This window comes from Sorex araneus, chromosome 3 (assembly GCF_027595985.1).
Source record: "Sorex araneus isolate mSorAra2 chromosome 3, mSorAra2.pri, whole genome shotgun sequence".
Lineage (NCBI taxonomy): Eukaryota > Metazoa > Chordata > Mammalia > Eulipotyphla > Soricidae > Sorex > Sorex araneus.
Window position 1 is genome coordinate 138239206 of NC_073304.1, and position 26215 is coordinate 138265420.

Here is a 26215-nt window from a genome sequence, read left to right on the forward strand (position 1 = left end):
GGCATAATTCAAGGGAATATATAGGATGTACAGATTGAAAACTGGATGGCCACATGCAAGGAAAACAACTTACTCATTGTACTATCTCTCCAGACCACTGATTGGTTGGTGTATGTTTGTTCTGTTGGGTTTTTTTTTTTTTGGGGGGGGGGTTGGGGTTTGTTTGTTTGTTTTGTTTCTTTGTTTTTGGCTAACTTTCTTCACCTAAATAGTATTGTTGTTTCAGAAAGCTGTTATATTAAACAATTGTCTCTGTTTTTGGCATGCTTCTTGGAATAGAACTTTTCCAACTGAGAAAACTATGGTTCTAAAAAAACATTAAGTCCTGTGAATGGGATTTCTGAGAGTTCTTCTAGACAATGTGACTTCTGAAATAGCTTTTCACAGAGTCTATAACCACCAGAGCCTGTTAAGCTGCTGGTTCCACAGTTGCTATGATTGCAAAGTTGCTGCTTTTCAAAGATATTAGAGCTCGGAAGTGTATGAAAATAGGATAAATGAGAACAGGACAGATTGTTGTTACTAATGAAATTAAACTAATGATCCAAAATAAATACTTTTCAGATTTATGCAAGCCTTTTGTCAATTTCCAGAGTTTTGAGAAGGTTGATTTACCAATGTTTTAGTGCTCTGTTTTCTTTTATATCAGTGTTTTTTGTTGTTGTTGTTGTTTTTTACAGTTGAGACTTTTAGTCCTTCTTACTGGTTTCCCCTCACCTTGTAGCACTGTCATCCCTTTGTTCATTGATTAGCTCAAGCGGGCACCAGTAACGTCTCCATTATGAGACTTGTTACTGTGTTTGGCATATCAATACGCCATGGGTAGCTTGCCAGGCTCTGCTGTGCAGGCAGGATACTCTCAGTAGCTTGCCGGGCTCTCCAAGAGGGACAGAGGAATCAAACCCCGGTCAGCCACATGCAAGGCAAATGCCCTACCCACTGTGCTATCACTCCAGTCCCCTCACCTTAGCACATTTTAACTGTAAAAAAAATCTTAATATGTAACAATAATATAAATATTAACTAAATGATGATATATTCTGTATAACTGAGTATTAAACACAAAAAAGGATACTTAGCACATGTTTTAAGATAGAAATCATTTTGTATAATAACATATTATTTGAGTTGTTTATCTATCTCTGTGTGGTGGGGGTGGGTGCAAGTAAAGAGGAAAATGTAAAATGATCTCATAGACTTGGTATACAGAACGGTGTCTGGGGGAGAGGAAATATGCTGGAGAGAAGGAGCAGGGATAAGTTGAGGAAGAAAAGTGTCACTCCGCCAGAGGATGGGTGTTGGAACTTTGTATCCATAAAACTTTACCTTTAACAGTATTGCAAATCATGGTGCTTAAATTTTTGTTTTTAAAAATGGTCTCAAGTTACCATTAATGAGATAGCAGTTTTCTCCCTCAGAAATATTTGGACCAAACAGGCCCAAAATATACAAATACTTAACAAAAAAATCTTGATTCCCCCCCACACACTTTATTTAAATACCAGAGTTTACAAAGTTGTTCATGATATTTGTTACAGGCATTCAATATTTCGATGCCAGTCATCTTACCTCCACCATTGTCTCCATTTTCCCAGCTACCCCTCAAGTCTGCCCCCAATGGCAAACCCACAATAATTTATTTTATATTGCTTATTACCCACAAGTGGCTAACCAAAAATGATCAAAAACTATTTGCTTAGAAGAAAATTAGTGAAAATTGTTGTATCTCACTATGCAGATATTAAGTCCTTGTCTGAGGTATTACTAAGATGTTACAACTTAAACTTCTGTGTTAATGTTTTTGTTAATCCAGATTGGATGGCTTCTACATTATATTTCACTCAATCTGGTGTGCTACTACTGGATTGTCAGTGTTGTAGAGTTTAAAGATGTCGCCCCAGAAAATCCAGAGTTTTTAACTTGTCAGTCAAGCTAGAATTAATTTTTTTACCACAGAGTTTACATGGTGGGAGTGGTGGTTCATGGACATGACTTCTAAGGCTCCCAGAAGTACAGAGAAGTGTGGGGAGTTAGCCCACCCCATTCTGAGAAGACATGAAGCCGTCAACCACAGGGATCCATGCACCTGAGGTTTGGGCACGGTTAACTTCACTGTGAGGCTCAGAAGTACTCAGACAATGGAGTCTGGCCAGAGGCATGGAGCCAGTTTTACGGTACAAAAGGGAGAAGCTATTGAAACTTTGGGTGGGTGCTGATCTGAACCACACATCCCTCTCTTGCCCTGCACCCCAAGAGTGCCCTGGGTATCTCAGTAAGGTACAGGTGTTCTAGAAGTTTTTGCAGTTAGTTGATCTCTTTCAAGATTTATTTATGAGTCTCTGGAAGAAAGTTGGTAACGATGAGCTTATGTGGTGGCAGAGGTCTCTCTTGATTATTGATTTTTTTAAATTTTTTAAACATTTTTATTGTCAGCCCCAGCAGCCGACCTCCACTTCCCAAGTGCCGCCACGTTTCAGGCCACTTTCTGGACACATTATAAGATACTTCCTACCCATTTCCATAATTACCACACCATATTTGATGGAGTTCAGACAGCAGTCAATATATATATTCAATGGCGTATTCGATATGCCAAAAATAGTAACAATGGGTCTCATTCCCCTGACCCTGAAAGAGCCTCTAATTATTGGTAAAGACGAATAACGAGAGGCTGCTAAAATATCAGGGCTGGGAGGAATAGAGATGTTAATCGAGTGAGTAAATCGACGAACAATGGGATGACAGTGATACAGTGATTTATTGTCTTGATATTTTTGATGTAGCTCTTGCATGAGCTTTAGATTCAGTTCCCATACTGCCAAAAAATAAAATCTCAAATTGGTTTCACCTAAATTGGTAGAATATTACTTCTACAGTTCCCAACCCCTTTCCTTTAGCTCTAATCTCTAGGTGGCAATACACATACTGTCCTGTTCTCCCATTGTTCATCGACTTGCTCAAGCAGGCACCAGTAACGTCTCCATTGTGAGACTTATTGTTACTGCTTTTGGCATATTGAATATGCCCTGGGGAGCTTGCCAGGCTCTGCCGTGCAGGTGGGATACTCTTGGTAGCTTGTTGGGCTCTCTGAGAGGGATGGAGGAATTGAGCCCAGGTCATCCGCATGCAAGGCAAATGCCCTACCCACTATACTACCACTCCAGCCCAATACACATACTAAAACACATACTAAAACACTAAAAGTTTCCATAGAAAATACTTTAAATAGTAGAACAATTTTTTGAAGTGGTTGGCAGTACATAGACCTTCATGGGGATTTGACAAAAACCATGTTCTAATCTCTATGAAAAATACTTATATGTTTATAATTTTATTTATGATTTCTGGTGACTTCATTAAATTAATTGATCAGATTAAAATCTGAAAACAATTGACTTTGGCCTTATACTTTATGGGGAATCCTTTTCTTTCATTTACATGTTTCTTAAAAGTTTCATAAGTCATGAGAAATAGCAGAGATCTGAGAAATTTAAAACTCCAGAAGAGAAAGTAACCCAGAGAATGACTTACCCAAGTTTTGGACACACACAGGTTTCATGATCTCCCCACCAAGGTCAAGGCTTTTCCATCAAGTTACCTTGAATCATAAGACAAATGACAGTCCTCATTATGTTCTCCCAGATTTCTATAATCAACCAGCTCTAATTGTTGTAGCTTCTCTAACCCTGGAACTCATATCTAACTCCAAGAACCCTTAAGAGAGGAAACTTAGCCCATCACCTGTAAGACATTAGATTTAACCAAACTCACTGTGTCTAGTGAGGAGATGCACGAGTTGGGGGGGCCAGTGGTCATGGAGGAAATAGGGATGTCACAGAGAAAGTCCAACCAATCAGATAAACAGCTGTGAAGGCAGGACTAGGAATAGGAAAATCCTACAGTGATAGAAAATGTAATGGGCAAGAGAAAAAGAGGTTGATTGTGACTCTCATGTAATTCCCCAAGCCATGGAGCCCCAGCATGCAGTCCCAACTTTGCTGTACATGTTCTAAGATCATCCTTAGAAACTAACTATATCTTATATCTGTTTGACTTTCCACAGCTCCCCTTTGCTGAAGGCCTGTACCACTTTTATCATAATGGTCTTGCAAAGGTCAAAAGAAGACGCAGCTTGCACCACAAGCAGCAGCTGGAGAGAGACCCCAGGGTGAGTTTTCCGGGAAATCTGGCTTCCAGTCTCTGCCAACATAATTGAACCCACTAAGGGAGTGTGGAGAAAGATAGAAAGATCACAGTACTCAACGTACTGTGATAGACTAAATGGATCCTTGGCAGAGTGACACTGGAGTCTTTCCACTTCCTATCTTGTGCACAATAAATAATCCCTTTATGGGGCAGGAATGTGTATTTAAGGGATGAAGAGTAAAAAAGGGAGCAAAAAATCACCCCTTGGCTGGTTGTCTCCTTCTTAATTACTGTGTGAGGAATAATGGTTGCCTGAGAATATGTGTTGGAATATGTAATTTATGATTGGATGAGAAGACGCCAACCTATTTAGTGAACTATTTTTATGAAATATTTCTACTATTGAATCCATACTCAGAGGAAGTTTCCATGCCCCATATCATAAGTGGGCAAATGATCAAGTGAAATAATCAAGGGTCTTCTTGGTATTCATGCATGACTGCAGCCACAACAGTCATTTCAGCCTCTTCTCTCATGTTGCATTTTCTCTCACTAAACTAATTTACTCTTGGGCCTCAATAAGCTTTTTAAATGCTCATGACTCCCATTTTCTTATCTCCAATTTCTCCCTTGTTAAGAGACTTACATCTCGTGCGTGACCTACTCCTCCCAACAGCTTAATCCAATTTTCCCACAACCAAATTTATCATCTTAGTCACAAAGAAGCTCTTTTCCCTAGTGTTCCTCCTCCATATTTTTCAAAATAGGAACTTTAATCATTAAAGCCTTCCTCTCCCAGCTGTTCTTCCATTTCCATTTACCTACACACTCACTCCATTGGTAAAAGTCTGATTTCTTGCATGCATTCAACTAAATAGGAAATAAACCATGCACGTTATTTTCTGCACATTGAAGGCTGCATAATCTCTTCAATGGACCCTTTGGGATAAGCAGATATATAGAGGGTCAGGCATTGAATTAGGTGTAATATAGGAGATTCCTTTTGATATAAATTTGGAAATTCATTCTTGTGAGTTTTTTATGTAAATATTTGAATACTTTTAATTTGGGTTTTAATTAGGAATTCAGATGAAACCAACTTCTCGGAGATTGCCAATCGACAGACCACAGGCAATTTTCTTTTAATTTTTCAAGTCAGGCGATCCCACATTCCCTGGTGTGAAAACTGTTCTCTGTAGAGTAGTTTTATCTCTGCTTCCACAATAAGATTCAAGCTGCCCGTGCCAGTCTACTTCAAGAATTCTTGAACGGTTGAAGAAACTACCATGACCTAAAAAGTTTTCTTTATTGTCATAGCTGTCTTGACCTAAGTCATACTCATTGAATGTCTAGGATGCCTTTGGAAAACTCATGGACGGGGATCCTGCCTCGCTTATCTGTGAATGAGTGGAACCCCCCAGGTTCCAAGTGGCAAAATCTGATGCTGCATTCCTTCTGCTTTATTTATGCTCTGTGATCTTACTCTTTGTGTATAATTATTTTTCTTTTAGCTACATAATTTCTTAGAAGTTTCATTCACTTTTCCCCTTCCACCATTAAATTAATATTGCTCAAAATCATTTGAGAGAAACACATAAAACAAACAATGACATAGGGAAAGAGATGCCTAAAAGGTTTAGATTTGGAAAGGAACAGAAAAAGGAACAATGAAGCAAGAAGCCATTGCTTTTTTCAAGAAGACTTCTTGGGCCCATTAGGTTAGTCACTGTCACTGTCACTGTCACTGTCACTGTCATTCTGTTGCTCATCAATTTGCTTGAGCAGGCACCAGTAATGTCTCCAAGTTAGACTTGTTGTTATTGTTTTTGGCATATTGAATACACCATAGGTAGATTGCCAGGCTCTGCCATGTGGGCGAAATACTCTCAGTAGCTTGCCAGGCTCTTCGAGAGGGATGAAAGAATCGAATCCAGGCCGGCCGCGTGCAAGGCAAAGCCCGACCCGCTGTGCTATCGCTCCAGCCCAGGTTAATATTTTTCTTCACTTAATATTTACTTGAAATGGTTTTTGAAATGCTGACCCCTGAAACACAGAGTGATTTTTTTAAAGTAAGGTTGAATAATAAAGAAGGAAAGCAGGCATGGTGAATCTAATTATCCATCTTCTTTATCAAAGTTTTATCCATTTTGACAAATCCCCTTCTCAGTATTAGCCATCTAATAATCATCCTTGTAACCATCTACCATGCTTATGAAGACAGTAAGGAAGTTGAAAATTACAGACCTCCTATACCTTTTCTCTGTATTCTCATCAAGGATGAATGCTAAGGCTGTTGCCAATAATAGAATCATTCTGGGGAGGAAATAAAGCATAAAATCTCATAATTCTTTGCAAAAAGAGAAGAAAAAAGCCATTGATGACTACTGTGTTCCAAAATATTAGATTAAAGTCTGAGTCCTTCCTGCATGATGTTCTTGTGGTCATCTAATTTTGGCAATCTGTTCCATAACAAAATATGAGAACAACTACTTTAAACAAAAGGCATTGACTATGAATAGTCCAAAAGTATAAGGATTTAGCTGTATGAGTTTAACAGATCTTAAACCAAAACCAACTGTTCTGAGCATTAAGATACATCAATTTTTGGATTCCCAAGTACACTGACACACATTGTAAAGAGATAAATAAATAGACGTATAGAAAGAATGGGGAATAACCATGTCTTCAGGAAAATTGAGCCACATTCTCTCTCATAGATGCTGAAAGTTACATTATATGAACCAAAATATTAAGAGTAAGCTATTTATAATTCTCTGACAGTTTTTATCTTGGACTTACCAACTTTAATCACACTCTAAGTAGCCTTAGCTTCCTCCTTCCTCCCGTCTCAGTATTAATTTCTGGTCTCATTCACTGTCCTCCGGACTGTGAAGGAAACAAAGTACAAAGAATGGAACATTTAAGAATTGAAGAGTGTGTGCTGATTCAGGCATTCAGAGTTGAATATGCTAGTGCAAGAAACCACTAGCAGATACTATTATCAACTCAATAAATTTTTTAAAAGTTGGAGAATCAAACTTCTAGTCCTATTTATCTTCAAACCAGAAAACTTTTGGATGTTGGAAACCTTTAGTACAGGTCACTTGTCACTTGTCATCCCGTTGGTCACTGATTTGTTCAAGCTGGCACCAGTAACGTCTCTCATTGTGAGACTTATTGTTACTGATTTTTCGCATATCAATACGCCACAGGTAGCTTGCCAGGTTCACCGTGCGGGTGCAATACTCTCGGTATCTTGCTGGGCTCACTGAGAGGGGCGGAGGAATCAAACCTGGGTCTGCCGCGTGAAAGGCGAAAGGCCTTACTGCTGTGCTATCGCTCCAGCTCTTAGTACAGGTAAATAGGTATAATTTTATTATGTTTATATGTGTTGATATTCAGGGAAATATCTAAGAAAATATACTCTTATGTTAGTAATTTTAAGGGTGCTTTCTTGTTTTTCTAGGGTTTTTCCTACTAAAATTATTACCATGATGCCAATTATATCCAAACACAAAAATTATGTCTTATTAATTTCTGAATATATTGCATAGTACAGTTCTAAGTACATAGTAGATGCTCAATAAATGTCAAGTATATGGAAGGTATACTAGGAAAACTCAGTTTTACACCCCAGTGAAACTTCTATACAACTTACAACGAACACTTCGTTCTGATATTTTTGGTCACCAAACAGGAAGGGTTTTTCCCCATAACAAAACAATTCTTACATACCAGTTGGGGCTCCTACAAACTCAATTCTGTCACTGTCTTCCTGACGATAGTGTCATAACCCCAGGTGAAAGATTCAGTAACACAGGCCTACTCCTCTCTTTAGAAGTCAACTCCAAGTAATAATTCTTCGGGTGATCCCAACTTTCTGACTGCTACAATTGCAAGTTCTCAGTACCTTCTCCCCTTTAGTTTAATTAATTTTCTAGAGTGACTCACAGAACTTATGGAAACACTAACTTGGATTTACCAGTTTGTTAAAGTATAATAAGACAAGGTGAGCAGTTCAACGGAAAGATACATAGAGTGAAATCCGGGGGATGAAGCATAGGAGGTTTTGTCCTTATGGAACTGGGATCATGTCCCCTACAAAGATAAATTTGTTTTTTATATTTTTAATTTTTTATTATTGAATCACTGTGAGATACACAAGCTTTCATGTTTGAATTTCAATCATGCAATGATCAAACACCCATCCCTCCACCAGTGCACATTCTCCACCACCAATGTCCCTAGCATATGCCCTCTTTCCAATCCTCCCCCTGCCTCCATGGCAGACAATTTCTCCCATACTCTCTCTCTACTTTGGGGCATTATGGTCTGAAATATGGATACTGAGAGGTTATTATGTTTGGTCCTTTATCTACTTTCAGTTCACATCTCCCATCCCGAATTAATCCTCCAATCATCACTGACTTAGTGATCCCTTTTTTATTCCAGCTGCATTCTCCCCCAGCTCATGAGGCAGGCTTCCAACTATGGGACAATATTCCTGGCCCTTGTATCTACTGTCCTTGAGTGTCCATCTCATATTATGTTATTTTATATTCCACAAATGAGTGCAGTCATTCTATCTCTGTTCCTTTCTTTCTGACTCATTTCACTTTAGCATGATACTCTCCATGTCTATCCACTTATTAGCAAATTTCATGATTTGATCTTTCCTAACAGCTTCATAGTATTCCATTGTGTAAATGTACCAAGGTTTCTTTAACCAGTCGTCTGTTCTCAGGCACCTGAGTTGTTTCCAAATTCCGGCTATTGTGAACAGTGCTGCAGTGAACATATAGGTGCAGATGTCATCTCTACTGTCCTTTTTTTCACCCATGGGATATATTCCCAGAAGTGGTATTACAGGGTCATATGGAAGCTCAATTTCTAGTTTTTGGAGGACTGTCCATATTTTTTTCCAGAAAGGATGGACCAATTGGCATTCCCACCAATAGTAAAAGAGCATCCCTTTTTCCCCACATCTACACCAGCACTGGTTGCTTTTGTCCTTTTGGATGTGTGCCAGTCTCTGTGGTCTGAGATATCTCACTGTTGTTTTGATTTGCATCTCCCTGATGATTAGCAACGTAGAGCAGTTTTTTATATGCCTTTTGGCCATTTGTATTTCTTTTTTGACGAAGCTTCTGTTCATTTCTTCTCCCCATTTTTTGATGGGGTTGAAGGTTTATTTCTTGTGAAGTTCTACTAGTGTCTTGTATATCCTGGATATGAATTCCTTATCAGATGAGTGTTGAGTAAATATTATTTCCCACTGTGGGCTCTCTCTGTATTTTGGTCATTGTTTCTTTTGAAGTGCAGAAGCTTCTTAGTTTGATGTAGTCCCATGTGTTTATGTTTGTTTCCACTTGCTTGGTCAGTGGTGTTTCATCCTTAGAGATGTTTTTAGCTTCAATGTCATGGAGGGTTCTGCCTACATTTTCCTCCATGTACTTTATCGATTCATGTCTGATGTTGAGGTCTTTAATCCACTTTGATTTGACTTTTGTGCCTGGCAGAGGTCAGAGTTGTTTTTTTCTGTTGTTGTTTTTTGTTTTGCAGGTAGCTATCCAGTTTTCCCAGCACCACTTGTTGAAGAGGCTTTCTTTGTTCCACTTCACATTTCTTTCTCCTTTGTCAAAGATTAAGTGGTCATATATTTGAGCTCTGTAACAGAATATTCAACTATCTTCCATTGGTCTGTGTTTCTGTTTCTAGCCCAATATCATATTGTTTTAATTATTACTGCTTTGTAATACAGTTTGAAGTTGTGGAATGTGATGCCACCATCTTCTTTTCCCCAAGGATTACTTTAGTTATTCATGGGGGGATTATTTTTCCATATGAATTTCAGGAGTGTTTTGTCTATGTCTTTGAAAAATGTCATGGGTATCTTTATAGGGACCACACCAAATATAAATATGTCCCTTCACCTTAGAATATGAAAACATCCTTATTCTTGGCACATATTTTTTGGTGGTGGAGGAGGGAGAGTGCTCATGGATTACCGCTGACTCTACACTCAGAAATTACCCCCTAACAGGGCTCAGAAAATTGTGTGGGGTACCAGGGATCAAACCCAGGTCAGCTACATGCAGTGCAAGTGCCTTTTCTGCTGTACTATCACTCTGGCCCCTATTTTTGGCTTTTTATATAGGCTTTCTTCCAATGCTATAGTCCATCATTAATTCCATTTCCAGTCAATTTCCCTTCTCAAGAGAATGAGAGATAGAGCTAGAAATTCCATGCTTCTAACCAAGACTTGGCTCTCCAACTTTCATACAGGATACTTCATCAAGTATCCATAAAGAATCACCAGTAGAAAAAAAGCTAGTATTAATGTTCCTTTTACTTAATACTTTACATAGCTTTTAGGAGCCCAGGGATGGTGTCAAAAACAAATAGGAAGGCAACAGAGGCTTCTGGTATTATCATATTATTTTTCAGAAAATTGCAAAGGTTTTAGGAGATCTATGCCAAAAACTAGACACAAGCCAACACTAACATTTATTTTCTTTTATCTTACAAGTGTTTTATAGCCTAGTTCTCCCTCTCAGAGAACCTGGCAAGGTACCGAGAGCATCCTGCCCACACAGCAGAGCCTGGCAAGCTCTCCGTGGTGTATTCGATATGCCAAATACAGTAACAATGATGGGTCTCATTCCCCTTACCTTGAAAGAGCCTCCAGTGTGGCACCACTGGAAAGAACAAGTAAAGAGAGGCTGCTAAAATCTCAGGGCTAGGACAGTTTCCCGCTTAAGAAAATTGATGATCGACGCGATGATAGTGATAGTGATCTTACAAGCGGTAAATTGTTCTTGGTTTTAATTCACAAAATTATTTGTTTTCTCACCTATGTCTTTATCTCTGTTATAAGATGTGCATATCAGTGATGGAGGGTCTTTGACACTTTGGTATGATGAAGAGGCAATAACTGTGTACACAAAAAGGTTACATCAACTATAATAAAATAAAAATAATTTTTAAAAAATGCATTCATTAATAAATAATATACCTAGAACCTGCTTAGATTCATTCCTATGAATGTATGTAAAAAAACATTTCTATTTCTTTACTTTCAACTTTTTCCACTGAGAACATAAGAAAAACAAGTTTTTAATTCCTGAAGTCTAATACACTGTGCTCCTATAATGTTCACTGTTACAGTTGTAACTAGTCTAGCAACAACAATGTGTTTATAAAGTTTTCATCACTGAAATAATTTGAAGACATTATAAATCCAAAATTGGTAAAACCAAAAATATGCATTATCAGCATCAAAGGCTGGAGGAATCAGTCGGGATGGGAGATACGTGCTAAAAGTAGATAATGGACCAAACATGATGACCTCTCAGTATCTGTGTTGCAAGCTATAATGCCCAAAAGTAGAGAGAGAGATTATGGAGAATATTGTCTGCCATGGAGGCAAGGGAAGGGTGGGAAAGGGGGAGCATATACCGTGGATATTGGTGGTGGGAAATGTGCACTGGTGAAGGGATAGGTGTTTGATCATTGTGTGATTGCAACCCAAACATAATAGCTTGTAACTATCTCACAGTGATTCAATAAAATTTTTAAAAAGATATCTAACCCCCCCAAAAATACAGATATTCCCCACAAACCTCTGAGATTTCTTTTTTTCAAGTTTTTTAAATTTTATTGAATCACAGTGAGATAGTTACAAGATTTTTTAAAAATTTTATTGGCTGTGAGATTTCTTAAGCTTTAGTTCAGAACAGTGCCATCAAATTCTGAAGCCAAATATAATGGTAGCCAAATATAATGGTAACATTATCAGGAGCACAGTGTATCAAGGTAACCCTTGATATATATATATATATGTATATATATATATAAAGTTCATACATTCTGCAAGCTTATGTTAAGTGAATTATTTATGGCATTATTTTGTTTCACTGTTCTGCTGACACATATTTATACAATTGATAGAGATAGTTTTGGGTACAAAATGCATTCAACAGCATCAGTGTGTGACAACATTCAATGAGCACCCTATTCATCTGGGAGCCAAATAATCTAACCAAAACAATGTGAAGTTTAATTTTAGATTTATAAACATGAAATTACTTTTCTAAGGAATTAAAAGGTCATACAATTGTCCCTTGAAATAATTTTTAAGCCAGTTTCATTCTCTTATTTTTTGGTGGGGTGAAGGGAAAGGTTGAGCCACACCTGGCAATGCTCAGGGGTTACTCCTGGTGCTGCACTCAGCAATTACTCCTGGAATTATTTGGGGGATTGTGTGGGATTCTGGGGATTGAAAAACTGGGGTAGGCCAATGTGTAAGGGAATCACCTTACCCTCTGTAAAACCAGTTTCAAGATGTATAAATAGTAACTCCTATATGCCCACTGAAAAATTTTAAAGCCTTAATTTAAAAGATTAAATGTTTCCTATGTACAGAAAGAATATATGTATATCTATACATATGGAGACATGTAAATTATTGTGTAAATGTGTGGGTTATATACATAGGAGTTGTATCTTTCTACCTTTTTCCTTCACTAGTGTGACTATATGTCAAGTGATCATAGAGAGTTATTTCATGATCCTGTATTATTATTGTTCATTAAGCATCTAATGGTGTTAAAAATTTATTTGTGGATTTTATTTGGAGGGAGAGGTGTTTTGTTTTGTTTTGTTTAATGAATTATACCAGTAGGTATAATTACTCCTTGGTTCTGTGCTCAAGAATCACCTAGGTGGGGCTTGATAGGCCAAATATAGTGCTGGGGATCAAATGAGGATAGACTGTGAACAAAACAAGATACTTACCCAGTATACCATCACCCTGGCCCCTATCTGCAAAGATTTTATTTTAATTTTAATTTTTTGCTTTTGGGGTCACACTGGGTGATGCACACAGGTTACTCCTGGCTCTGCACTCAGGAATTACTTCTGGTGGTACTCAGGGGACCATATGGAGTGCTGGAATCAAACCTGGTTTGGCCAAGTGCAAGGCAAATGCCCTACCCTCTGTGCTATCACTCCAGCCCCTCTATGAAGATTTTAAATATTAAAAATCATTATAATTTCATTTCCCTGGATTTTCCTTCAGTAATCTCACTGAATTATACTACCAGAAGAAAATAGAATTTGCCTAGTCTTTACAATGTATTTGATACATTGTCAGGGTGTGATGGTCCAATGTTCTCTGTTGCTCTCTCTCTCACTCTTTCTTTGTGTGTGTGTGTGTGTGTGTGTGTGTGTGTGTGTGTGTGTGTAGGTGAGGGACAAGAGGTGAGTGTCTTAGAGTTGATTCCTATCACTGCATATTCCCCAGCATCACTGGGTATGGGCCTCACAAAATATAAAATACAAAATTATCTGTGTGTGACCAGTGTGATTTGTTTGTGAAAATCTAAGTGAGCAAGGCTTTCCCCCCCATGAGACTTAATTATCCAGTGATTGATACTGCTTCAGAAATTAATCAATTATCATGACTGAAACCCAGGGGGTTGACAGAACTGTGAATGGCTAGTAATTAGAGTAATCTTCTTTTAGGGTTTGGACCACAGCCAGCAGTGCTCAGGAGTTGCTCTTGGGTATTAAACTAGGGTCAGCCACATGAAAAACAAGCTTTTTCATTCCCTGTACTATCTGCCTGCCCTGGTGTACTTTTCTGACATAACACAATAAAGCTTTTAAGTCAGATCCAGATTGGCTAATTGAGCCATGATTGATGAACACCATGTACAGCTATACATATACTCAAATTAAAAAAAAAAGATTGTGTAGATGACATGGGGAAGTATGCTCTTAATGATGCTTTGAGACTGTAAGAATAATAGCACTGTAGCACTGAAGCACTGTCATCCCATTGTTCATCGATTTGCTCGAGAGGGCACCAGTAACGCCTCCATTGTGAAACTTGTTGTTACGGTTTTTGGCATACTGAATACACCACGTGTAGCTTACCAGGCTCTGTCATTCGGGCAGGATACTCTTGGTAGCTTTCCGGGCTCTCTGAGAGGCATGAAGGAATCAAATTCGGGTCAGTCACATGCAAAGAGAACACCTACCTGCTGTGCTATCGCTCAAGTGCAAAAACAATAATATAGTAATCTATTCACATTTTACCTTTCTGAAAAAAACCTGGAATTTTAGTAATACAAAGGAAGCAAATACATGAGTGTATCTTCTTCATCCACAAGTTACATTCAATTTTGTCACAAAAATTGGGTGCTCGTAGCTTCTTTAAAACACCTACCAACAGTAATAATGTTTTAATGATAGTGGCAGGACATTTATATTTATGGCATATTGGTTTTAACTATATTGCTAATTATTTGATTAATTTTAAAAGTGAGGAGAAAGTTAAAAGACTGTTGTCCTTTGGAAAAATCTACTTTTAAGTAGAAAACATCATGTCTTTATTCACATTTTTAGCATTTTGACCAAATGTTCCTCCAGTAACTAATTAAATTCAGGGCATTCTCTCTCCTTAGCATCACAGCAGATGATGAGTCTGCCAACCTGGGGGCAGGTAAAATTAGAGATTAGATTATTTCAGTAATTTTTAAAGGATTAATAACCAAATAAAAGACTGTATTCATATTTACTAACAATAATGATGATATTTAAGGTTCTGAGATACTGCTATAAAACAATCCATAGAAATACTCTAAATTACATTTCAAATGCCTCCCTGAAATTAAAACAAAAATGAAGTTAGCAAAAATTTTACATTTTACTTATTACGCAATACAGGCATAGTTAAGTTTATTATAAATAAAATAGCAAATACAGTAATATTTTTGTTTCTATAGAGCTTTTATTCCAGAGGGCTTTTTGTGACTGCTAACTTTTCATCTTATTTCTCCTCTTTCTCTGTAACAAAAGTTGGGTCAATAGGTATTCTGTCTTGAAATATAGATTAAAGAAATAGAAGTCATGTATGTGACATACATAGTTTGTGAAAAACTACATATGTCACATGAGTCACACAGGTTTATGAAAACCCAAAACAATAAATCGGATCTCCCACAATGGTGACCATTTTAGCAACTTGCATTTAAGTTTTCCAGATGGTGATGGGATAATATTCCTGGAGTTGTACACTGGAAGAGAACTATTCACCATGCATTGTCAGATTCACCTAGTGGATCATAAATAAAGCTATACAAGTATAAAGTTGTCAATGGGTGAGGTTTGAAAGTAGAAAGCAATTTCTTTAATTCTTAGGACCTTGTATATGCAAAATAACCAGTTTAAAGCCTCCTAACAGAGAATTGTCTATAGACTAAAAGTCCATGCATACATCTGTCATATCTATTCTAAACATAAATAAACAGATTAATATATATGTGTGTATATATAACTGATATAAAGTAATCTTGAAACTCAAGAGTGAAAAAGAAAATGTTTAATTTAATGATGAAACTTAGAAAGGTAGCTAAAATGACAGGTATGTGTTCTGCATGCAAGATATCTTTGCCTAATCCCTAGTCCCCACAGTATAATTGGGAGTGAGTCCCAAACACTGTCAGGTATGACTCCAAACCAAACGAAAAATGATGGAAAAAGTCTTAGACCCATTCCCATACCCAATTCTGCACTTGCCTCACCCGCCACTCAGCAATTTCTCAGTTATTATCTAGACCAAGTAAACCTCTTTAATAACCTGGCCTTTCCTCATTCTGTTAATATTTCAACTATTTTTTTATTAAAAGTAAACAATATTGCCTTCTTAAGGGGGAGATAATTCCGAAATGTGTGCCTGGCCAAGTGAATCATATGTAATTATCTTCCCTTTTTTCTTGTGGCTATTTCTCTCTATGCTCTTTTCCTTATTCCTTCTCTTCAAGGACCACAACTACACACTTTTAGAATGTGATGTGTATTTTCAAGTGTACAGGAAGAAATCTTCTTTCAAAAAATGATTTATAGATACAGGTAAAAACTTGTACGGTAAAGTCTTTCAGGAAAGCTTTGTGTTCATACATACCCATACAGTCAACAAGCAAGTGACCTTCTGCAACTTGGTGAGAAGAAGCCAAAAATACAGTCCTTCACTGATTGCACTCAAGGCATTTCTGCAGGAACTGGACCACTGAAATGGGAAAAAGAATAGACATGCTTCCTCTTTTTTTTGCTAATTTTAAGTTTTTATTAATGAATCACCGTGACGTACAGTTACATGCTTACAAACTCTCGTGCTTGTGTTTCAGTCATACAATGATCAAGTACCCATCCCTGCACCAGTGCCCATTTTCCACCACCAATGATCCCAGTATCCCTCCCACCATCACCACCTCATCCCCTGACTCCCCACCTTGCCTCTGTGGCAGAGCATTCCCTTTTGTTTTCTCTTCATTTTGGATGTTGTAGCTTCCAATAGAGGCATTGAGTGACCATTGTGTTTGATCTATAGTCTACATTCGGCAGGCATCTCCCAACCCAAATGGGTCCTCTGAACACCCTTTACTTGGTGTTCCCTTCTCCATCTGAGCTGTCTTTTCCCCCAGCATTTGAGGCCATCTTCCAAGCCATTGAGTAAACCTCCTGGTCCTTATCTCTACTATTTTTGGGTGTTAGTGTCCCATTTTGATATTTTATATTCCACAGATGACTGCAATCTTTCTATATCTGTTCCTCTATTTCTGACTCATTTCACTTAACATGATACTTTCCATGTTGATCCACTTATATGCAAATTTCATGACTTATCTTTTCTAACAGCTGCATAGTATTCCATTGTGCAGATGTACCTGAGTTTCTTTAACCAGTCATCTGTTCTGGGGCACTCGGGTTTTTTCCAGCTTTGGGCCATTGTAAATAGTGCAGCAATGAACATACAAGTGCAGATGTCATTTCTGCTATACTCTTTTGCCTCTCAGGGATATATTCCCAGAAGTGGCATTGCTAGGTCAAATGGGAGCTCAATTTCTAATTTTTTGAGAATCGTCCAGACTGTGTTCCAAAAGGGCTGAACCAGTTGCCATTCCCACCAGCAGTGAAGGAGAGTTCCTTTCTCCCCACATCCATGCTAACACCAGTTACTTTTATTCTTTTGGATGTGGGCCAGTCTTTGTGGTGTGAGATGATATCTCATTATTGTTTTGATCTGCATCTCCCTGATGATTAGTGATGAAAAGCATTTTTTCAAGTGCCTTTTGGCCATTCAGATATCTTCTTTGAGAAAGTTTCTGTTCATTTCATTCACCCATTTTCTGATTGGATTGGATGTCTCCTTTTTGTAGAGTTCAACCAGTGCTTATGTATACTTGATATCAACCCCTTATCCCATGGATATTGAGTAAATATCCTTTCCCATTCTGTAGACTGGCTTTGTATCTTGGTCACTTTTTCTTTTGAGGTGCAGAAACTTCCTAGTTTAAGATAGTCACATTTGTTTTTCTCTGTTTCCACTTTCTTGGCCAGTGGCATGTCATCTTTGAAGATACCTTTAGCTTCAATGTCGTGGAGGGTTTTGCCAACCTTATCTTCAATGTATTTTATGGACTCTGGTCTGATGTCAAGGTCTTTAATCCATTTAATCCATTTTGATCTGATTTTCATACATGGTGTTAGGTAGAGATCTGAGCCCATTTCTTTTTTTTTTTTTGCATGTAGTTTGTTTTGCAAGCACTATTTGTTAAAGAGGCTTTCCTTGCTCCACTTCACATTTTTTGCTCCTGTATCAAAAATTAGATGATCATATATTTGAGGGTGTGTGTCAGAATATTCCACCCTGTTCCATTGGTCTGCAGCTCTACCATTGCTCCAGTACCATACTGTTTTAATTATTACTTCTTTGTAGTAGAGTTTAAGGTTGGGGAAGGTGATGCCTCCCATATTCTTTTCCCCAAGGATTGCTTTACCTATTCGTGGGGGCTTATTGTTCCATATGAATTTCAGGAGTGTTTGCTCCATTTCTTTGAAGAATGTCATGGGAATCCTTATGAGGATGGCATTGAATATGTATAGTGCTTGGGAGTTATTGCCACTTTGACAATGTTAATTCTCCCAATCCATGAGTAGGGGATATCTTTCCATTTCCTCATGTCTTCTTTTATTTCGTGAAATAGCATTTTTTACTTTTCTTTGTACAGGTCCTTTACCTTCTTAGTTAAGCTGATTCCGAGGCACTTGATTTTCTGAGGCATGATTGTGAACGGGATTGCTTTTTAATCTCACTTTCTTCTCTCTTATTATTTGCATATAGGAAAGCCATGGACTTTTTTGTATTGATTTTATAGCTTGCGACTTTACCATACAAATCTATTGTTTCTAGAAGTTTGATAGAGACTTTAGGTTCTCTAAATATAGTATCGTATCATCTGCGAATAGTGAGAGTTTTCTTTCTTTCTTTCCTACCTGAATGCCCTTCATATCTTTTTCTTGCCTAATTGCTATTGCAAGTACTTCCACTACTATATTGAACAGAAGTGGTGAGAGTGGGCATCCTTGTCTTGTCCCTGATCTTAGAGAGAAGGCTTTTAGTTTTTTCCCATTAAGGATGATGCTTGCATAGGCTTGTGATAGATGACTTTGACTATATTGAGGAAAGTTCCTTCAATACCCATTTTGGCAAGAGTTTTCATCATTACCGGGTGCTAGATCTTTTCAAATGCTTTCTCTGCATCTATTGATATGATTATATGCTTCTTTTCTTTTGTTGATATGATGGATTATGTTGATTGATTTCCGAATGTTAAACCATCCTTGCATCCCCAGGATGAATCCCATTTGGTCGTGGTGTATGATATTTTTGAGGAGTCATTGAATTCTATTTGCTAATATTTTGTTGAGAATCTTCACATCTGTGTTCATCAGGGATATTGGCCTGTGGCATGCTTCCTCTTTGTTGATATTACAACAGTTCTGAAAAACCCAAATTGCATTGGATGCTGCTATTTTAATCTTGATTCCTAGCTTCCCCATTTCAGGAAAGTTAAAGTCTTGGAAAAGGATAATTTATTAGGGATGTTGATCATAGAAATGTGTGAAATTAGAAAGGAAAGCAGGGCATGAGATAAGGTGGATTTGGGGCACAGGTTTCCATCATGAGCAGCTGAAGCTATATTGCACTGGAGATTCTCCAGTACCCTCCTCTTTGGAGCTGTCCTGTGAGAGACAACATTGCTAGATGTGAGGCTCTGCCTCTCAGCTCTTAGCTGAACTCGATTGCTGATACCACGGCACTTCTGGGTTATGCTGTGCACAGACTGAACAAGTCTCCTTCTGCTGGAGAAAGTCCTGCAGTAAGAGCAGAAATGGTGATGCTTGCTGTGGGAAGTGTTTAGCAGCTACAGATAAGCTCAGAGGAGGATTGGGAGAATGAGAGGATGACCTAAACAACTATTGCAACAAATCCTACAATCCAGTGACATTGCTGTGATTCTGTGTGCATCATCTCATTAAACCTCTATCTTCTGTAAATTAGTACTATCAACCCCCAGTTTTACAGTAAAGGAAATGGGAGGTTAGGGAGGCATATGATTTATCTAAAGTCCCGTGGTTTATAAGAGGTTTCACCAGTGTACAGAACTGCTCTGTCACTGGTTTGTACTTTGTGAAATAAGCTTTCCTGCTCATCTACTCAAAAGCAAACACAGATAGAAGGGACCCAAAAGAAGCATTGATTCATTTCTTTGCCTTGAAGCTTGAAAGTACAATTTTACAATTGAGAACAAATAGATCCATAGTGGGTAAATGACTCCTCTGGGGTCACACAGCCATGTCTGAAGAGAAGAAAATAAAAATTATATGACTCTCCACAATAAAAATATAACTGATACCAGTGGGGTTCCCAGGTGAATTGGGGAGGCAAGAGGCAGCAACTTCTACAGGGAATCTGTGATTTTCTCTGTATCCAGTTCTGCTACCTGGGAAAAGGCTGTGGAAATCTAGATTGATAAAGACTGCTGTGTACCTCGCTCCTTATAGGAAAGGAAAGTCAGCCCAGACCTTACCCAGGTCTTTCAGTTTCTTGCCTTTCCCCACAGAAAAGGAGCAAGAGGGGCTGGAGAGATAGCACAGCGGGTAGGGCATTTGTCTTGCACGCGGCCGACCCGGGTTCAAATCCCAGCATCCCATATGGTCCCCAGAGCACGGCCAGGGGTAATTCCTGAGTGCAGAGCCAGGAGTAACCCCTGTGCATCGCCAGGTGTGACCCAAAAAGAAAAAAAAAGGAGCAGGAGATGAGCAGTGAAGTATAACAGATTTTATTTGGAGGTCTTGAGACCAAAGTGAGGGTGGGGTGGGAAGGAGGATAAATAGAGAAGGAGAGGAAGATGAAGAGAGTGTAGGGGGAAAGAGGGAGAGAGAGAGAAAGAGGAGAGAGAGAGAGAGAGATAGAGAGAAGCATGCAGACTTCTCCAGCCTAGAGAGAGTCCCAGTATGCATCCCAGCATTCAAGCATGAAGGTATGAAAGTACACACTCAGGATGTGAGGTGTGAGCAGCCCATGTACTCAGGGGACTGTGTTTACTCAGCAGCAATACCTGGGCACAGGCAGCATATGCACAAGCATCCTTTGTTCAAGTTGGCCTTTATAGGGTTTCTCCCAAACTGCCCGGATTGGGTTTTCTACCTAGGTAAGAGTCTAATGTTAGGGTGATTGTCAAGGGGAATGGAGTATTTGATGGTTTTCTTTGACATTTCTTTCCTATCTTTTGTTCCGAAGGGAGCCCCTCTGGGAGGGAGGGCCAGTCTTCTCTGGATCTGTGCTAGTGTCAAGCTTTAGTTCCTGTGTTCACAAAATGGGTTTTTTTGTTTTTGTTTTTGTTTTTTTAGCAGCCTTGGGGGTATTGGTTTTATTTTCTCAAGAACTCATTGCCATGGTGGTGGGAGATAGGGCATGGGCCCTTTCTCTGTCTGCCTGCCTAGCTGCTTCATATTTTAAATAAAAATCCTAAGGGAGAATTGATATTGATTATAAACTTGTGACTTAAAATGTTCTCAATATTGACAATCAAATAACCTAAATTTAAAATAGCATAGCCTTAAAAAAATAAAATGACAAGTTTGTATAGTTTTTGTGAGTGCAGAGTGAAACTCGAAATGGGAAAGTTAAAGTGTGTTTGGAGAACGGGAGTGGCAAGCACTTTGCTCATCATTCTACACGTCCGGCTGATGGCCAGCTGCGGCTCTAAGCAACTAGACTCAAGTGAAAATGAAATTGGCCTCATTTCCCTTGCTACTTTTACAATAGGGGCATTTTGCCTCTCTGGGCAAGAGACACCAACTTTACAGATAATACTTTTGATACTATTTTCTAAGCATTAGTCAGCTGCTTCATGTGCTGTGTGAATAATGAGATAGAACCAATTTCCTTGTAGAAGGAAAATGTCACACTTGTGAAGTTTTGAGACACAATATATTTATTTCTAAATTTGCCAAGAAATTTTCAAAGTTAATTTTGATTATGGATCATTTCCACTTCATAATTCAGCCCCTCCGATGTGATTCCTCTGTGAACAAGTAAACAAAGATGGTATCTTAGCTTGGATTTCCTGGAAACAGGCTCTGAGATGTGGAGATGCATGAATAAAAGATGTTTCTAAGAATGCTAGCTATGCACATTATCCTACATGATGATCCCTCCATTTAAAATCAACAATACACTTCAAGCCAATTCTTCCATTTCTCTGCTTCCTCTTCTATTGTGTTCTCACGTGACTTTACGTGGGGTCCACCCAGATAGCCCAGCATCATCTCTCTCTATTAAGGTGGCAGATTTAAAAACTATATTTTATCTGCAAAATTCCTTTTGTCATGTAATATAACATTCTTGAAAGTCACATGAGGGCTGGAGAATATGGATCAAATTTTTTTCCTGAGCTTTCACTTTTCTGGACAAGCTGACATGCTCTGCATGGTCAGTAGCTCTCAGTAGATGTTCCTGCTTCTCTGCCACCACCCAACTCCAGATAAAGCATTTATCTTAGAGGAATACATAAATTTATAAGCCTCTGACATTCACTGCACTTTGAGTGCAGTTAGTGAAGCAGAAAGACCCATATAGAGCAGTTTGTTTCTTAATTTACCAGCTAGTGACCACATTCCCAACTAATGAGTCATCAAGAGATGGGCACAGCAGGTGTGCACCTTCCCTGGGGTATGCATTTTAAGAGTAGCAGTAGCATTGAACATCTGGAGAAGGAGAAATGGATTGGGAGCAGCCTAGGAGAGTTGTCTTCTGTAATGCTCCAACCTGTGGGAAAAGCTCATCTGCCCTAATCTGGTTTTATTATGCAGCAGGGAGTGACTTTCAATATATCCGCTGGGCATTGCAGATGTGCCTGGCTTACTGCCTCAAAGAATCGCTGCAAGTTGCTATAATTAACTATTTGTGGAGAACTGGAGAAAGAATTATTTACTGTGGTTTCAGAATGGCATGGGAAAGCTGCTAATGAGTATGCCTGGGCTTTCCTAGATGCTGTGAGCACATTTTTAAACCATTAATACTGTTCATGCATCCGTGTGAACAGTAAAAGAGAAGCAGTAACATTCTGGAAGATAGGGTTTCAGCAAACCCAATGTTCTCTGAGGAATTTTAACTTTCTTTGACAGAATTATAACAAACAAATAGTGTAGACAAAAAGCAACATAGAACAACACAACTTTGGATTGTCTTTATACCTCACAAGATAAATACTCCCAAATAAAGAAACTGGGACAGTCTTCGTGCCAGCTCAGTGACAAAATCTTAGAGTTTGTATTACAAATATCTCCTGACCTGGTTCCTTCCCCGTGGTATAAAAGGAAATATTTAAATATTAAAATAGCCTCTATTATGTTTTCTATAAATGAATGTATTTTGTCTTCCACTTATGTTTTATTTATTTTTTATGATCAAGGTAACAGGATAATAGTGTTGATGTTTAAGTTTTGGGTCTGTAGGGTGACTACATTTCCACTACCACCAAAGCTTCAAAAACCCTTCACCACACCCCTCTGTCTCATCTAGTCTGCCTCACCCCTTCCAACCTGATTCCCCACCTGCTCATCTCAGTTCTGTAATCAGAATCTTATGTTTTCTGGACTCTGTTCCATTTCATGTTTCTTGCCTTTCCTGTCTCCCGTGAATAATAGATTATTCAGTGAGAAGCAGGGAACAACTGTAAAACATAAAAATCCATGCAAAATGATTACTGTTCTACAAGAGAAAGACTGGTGAGTTAGGGTAGAGTAGGAACTAAGCAATGAGGTGAGAATCAAATTATATTAGGGGATATATGTATTGTGAACATAGAGTTGTTAAAATTGCCTGTGCATTTGATGATTAATTAGATAAGTAATGGGGAATAAAAAGAAATAGTAAAATAACTCCAAAATTACTGGTCTGCATTACAGTAGCTTAAATATAGCAATTGGTCAAAATGGGGACAGCAGAGTTTAGTAGGGGCTAAGGAAGAAATGTGACAGGGATTATGCAGGGATTCAACAACTTAGCTTTAATAATATAAAAGCTATTGTAAACCACAATATCTCAATAAAAATAATGAGGAGAAAAGGTAAAGCATGATAACATTTGAGATTTGCATTGAATATCTAGGAGAAGAAGTCTATTGTGAAGTGGATTTAAAGATCTAGGCTAGAGATCTGAGTTAGAGATCATATATGATATTCACTTACATGTTGATGGCATTCAATGTCAAAATCCTAGAGCTAGAATGAGGGCACAGGATTTAAGTTACTTTCATTGCTCACAGATAACCCAAGTTCAAGCTCCTAAGCTCTTTCCAGGAGTGATCCTTGAGCATAGAGCCAAGAGTAATCCCTGAACACAAAGCGGGGAGTAAATCCTGAGCACTGTTGAGTGTGGTACAAAATCAAAAACTCAAGAATGTCAACATACTTATAGTCTATAGTCTATACTTATAGTCTAAGAAAAAAGGTGTAGGGGCCAGAGAGTACAGTGCATTGGGCATTTGCCTTGAGTTCCTATAACTCTGGTTTAATCCCCAGCATCCCATCTTATCCCCGGAGCCGCATCAGGAGTGATTCCTGAACTCAGAGCCAGGAGTGTGTCCTGATAACCTCTGGTCCTCTGGGTATAACCCAAATTTTTTTTTAAAGACAGAACCACAAACAAAATGAGTGTAATAGAGAACACAGATTGTAGGACTGAGACCTTAAAATTTAGAAATTTAGAAGATGATTATGGAACTAGAAAAGAGATAAAAACTAGCAAATAATATAAAAGGATGCTTAGAAATCAAAGAAAAATGGTCTTATTTGCATGTCCTACTTCATTCACATCCCACCATAGTAATCTGGCCACATTTATTATTTACCGTACTAAAACCATTTAGAAGCATCAAAAAATCTATTTCCTCAGGTTTTCCTTCTCATTAAGTTTTCCAAAACCTACGTCAGTGTATATTGAAAACCATGGCACATTAGTGAGTTTATGAAATATAAATGGTGGCATTTCATTTGAATTTAATTGAAATTTATTTCAACCAGACATTCCTGAGCCTGTTTTGGGCATATGCTTTAAGCGACTTTTTTTCTGCAGATGGGTGATAATCAAGTTCTTAAATCCTAAGGTCCAATGAGTCAGTATCTCATAACCAAGGTGGATTAGTGGAGCTATTGGGTAGAGTTACCAGAAAACAGTCTCTGCTTCATAGGTAAGAAAAATCATCTCTGCCAATACTTCTGTTGAATTTTAAGAATGATTTTTAAAATGTGGAGAAGATCAAGGCTAGGTTTATTTGCTCATTTGTTGGGTTGGGTGGGGAGACTCCCACACAGTAACCAGAAGGCAGGGTCCACTTCTAGGAGTAAGTCAATCTACAGACAATTTGTTGACTGACAGTGCCAGATTCCAGAAGGAACATCCTGGAACGTCTGGAACATCTGGAACATCCCTGCAGTGCTCCAGGCCTCCAGGGCTATATACAGCAGTACACCGGGGGGCATCTGATTCAAACCTGAACTCCAGGCCCCTTCTTCTGATGTAGGGGCCCAAAGATGAAGGTTTACTATAATACAAAGGAAAAACAGCTCAATTTTCACTTAAAAATATTCAGATATAACATCTCTGATTCAAACAACATATCCAGTTATCTATTTGTTGGTGGCAGGTGCGTTCCAGAGCAGGTCAGAGAGGATCCAGGGTCCCTTTCGAGTGATACTCAGCAAAGCTGGCTGGCAGTTCAAAGTGAACATCTCAGGATATGCTGCTGCTCCAACCCTGTGGTACAGGAACCCAGGGTCATCTCCAGTAATTGTGAGGAGGCCATGTGGTGCTGAAGATCTTACCAGCTGTGCTCACACTAAGCTTGTGCCATAAGCTTTCCACTGTCTTAGCCCCTAAAGAGGGTTCTTGAAGCGACTTTCTGTTAAGATTCAAAATTTATGAAGAAAGTAGTTCCTAATTCCTTAATCCAGTGGTCCAAAAGGAAGGTTTGTTTTGTTTTGTTTGGGGGGGCCACATCTAGCTGTGCTCTGGTTTTCCTCCTGGTTCTGAGCTCAGAGATCCCTCCTGGTAAGGCTCAGGGAACTAAATGTGCTGTCAAGGATTGAACCCAGGTTTATATACCTATATACAAGACAAATGCCTCACCCTGGTGCTATCTCTCCAGCCCAAGTCTAAAGTGAATTTTATTCTATAATTAGCTGCTAGACACTATCAGTGTTCCCTAATGATGGCATAAACCAATGATTAAAATGGATATGCCTATCTAGCTAGTCAATTTTCTAAACATTATTATGTGATACAAAGTCACAGGTAAAGTTGAATATATTGAAGAAATATTTAAAATAACCTCTAGAATGCTCTTTAAATATTTTTAAATTGGGTATTATTTATTTTCCCTTGAGAAAAATAATTTTTGAAAACTTTTCTTTCATGTTTCCAGCTACAAACAGGTTTTATGCTTTTACCCCTAGCCAAAGGATTTTTGAAAATGAATGGAATTGAACTCTAACCATTTCAAACTCTGGTGGATGGAGGAGAAGAAAAAGTCAAGCCAGACTGGATATGAGCAAACAGCAGTTAGAAAAAGAGATTCGCGTCAGAGTAACAATCCAGTTGCTCAAGTTTTTCTAATTGGTTCCCCATGATCTGTATTGAAATGTTGTGTTTCCA

The 26215-nt window shown here is 38.4% G+C and overlaps 1 protein-coding gene across 2 annotated transcripts in view; it reads left to right on the plus strand.

The window, feature by feature from the left end:
* LOC101540743 (neuroendocrine convertase 2) overlaps positions 1-26215 on the plus strand; it is a 176304-nt gene that overhangs the window by 27366 nt on the left and 122723 nt on the right. For both annotated transcript variants that reach the window (XM_055129825.1, XM_055129826.1), the window contains exon 2: positions 4064-4168. In XM_055129825.1, the coding sequence (XP_054985800.1) occupies positions 4064-4168 (105 nt within the window). The remainder of the gene's footprint in view (positions 1-4063; positions 4169-26215) is intronic.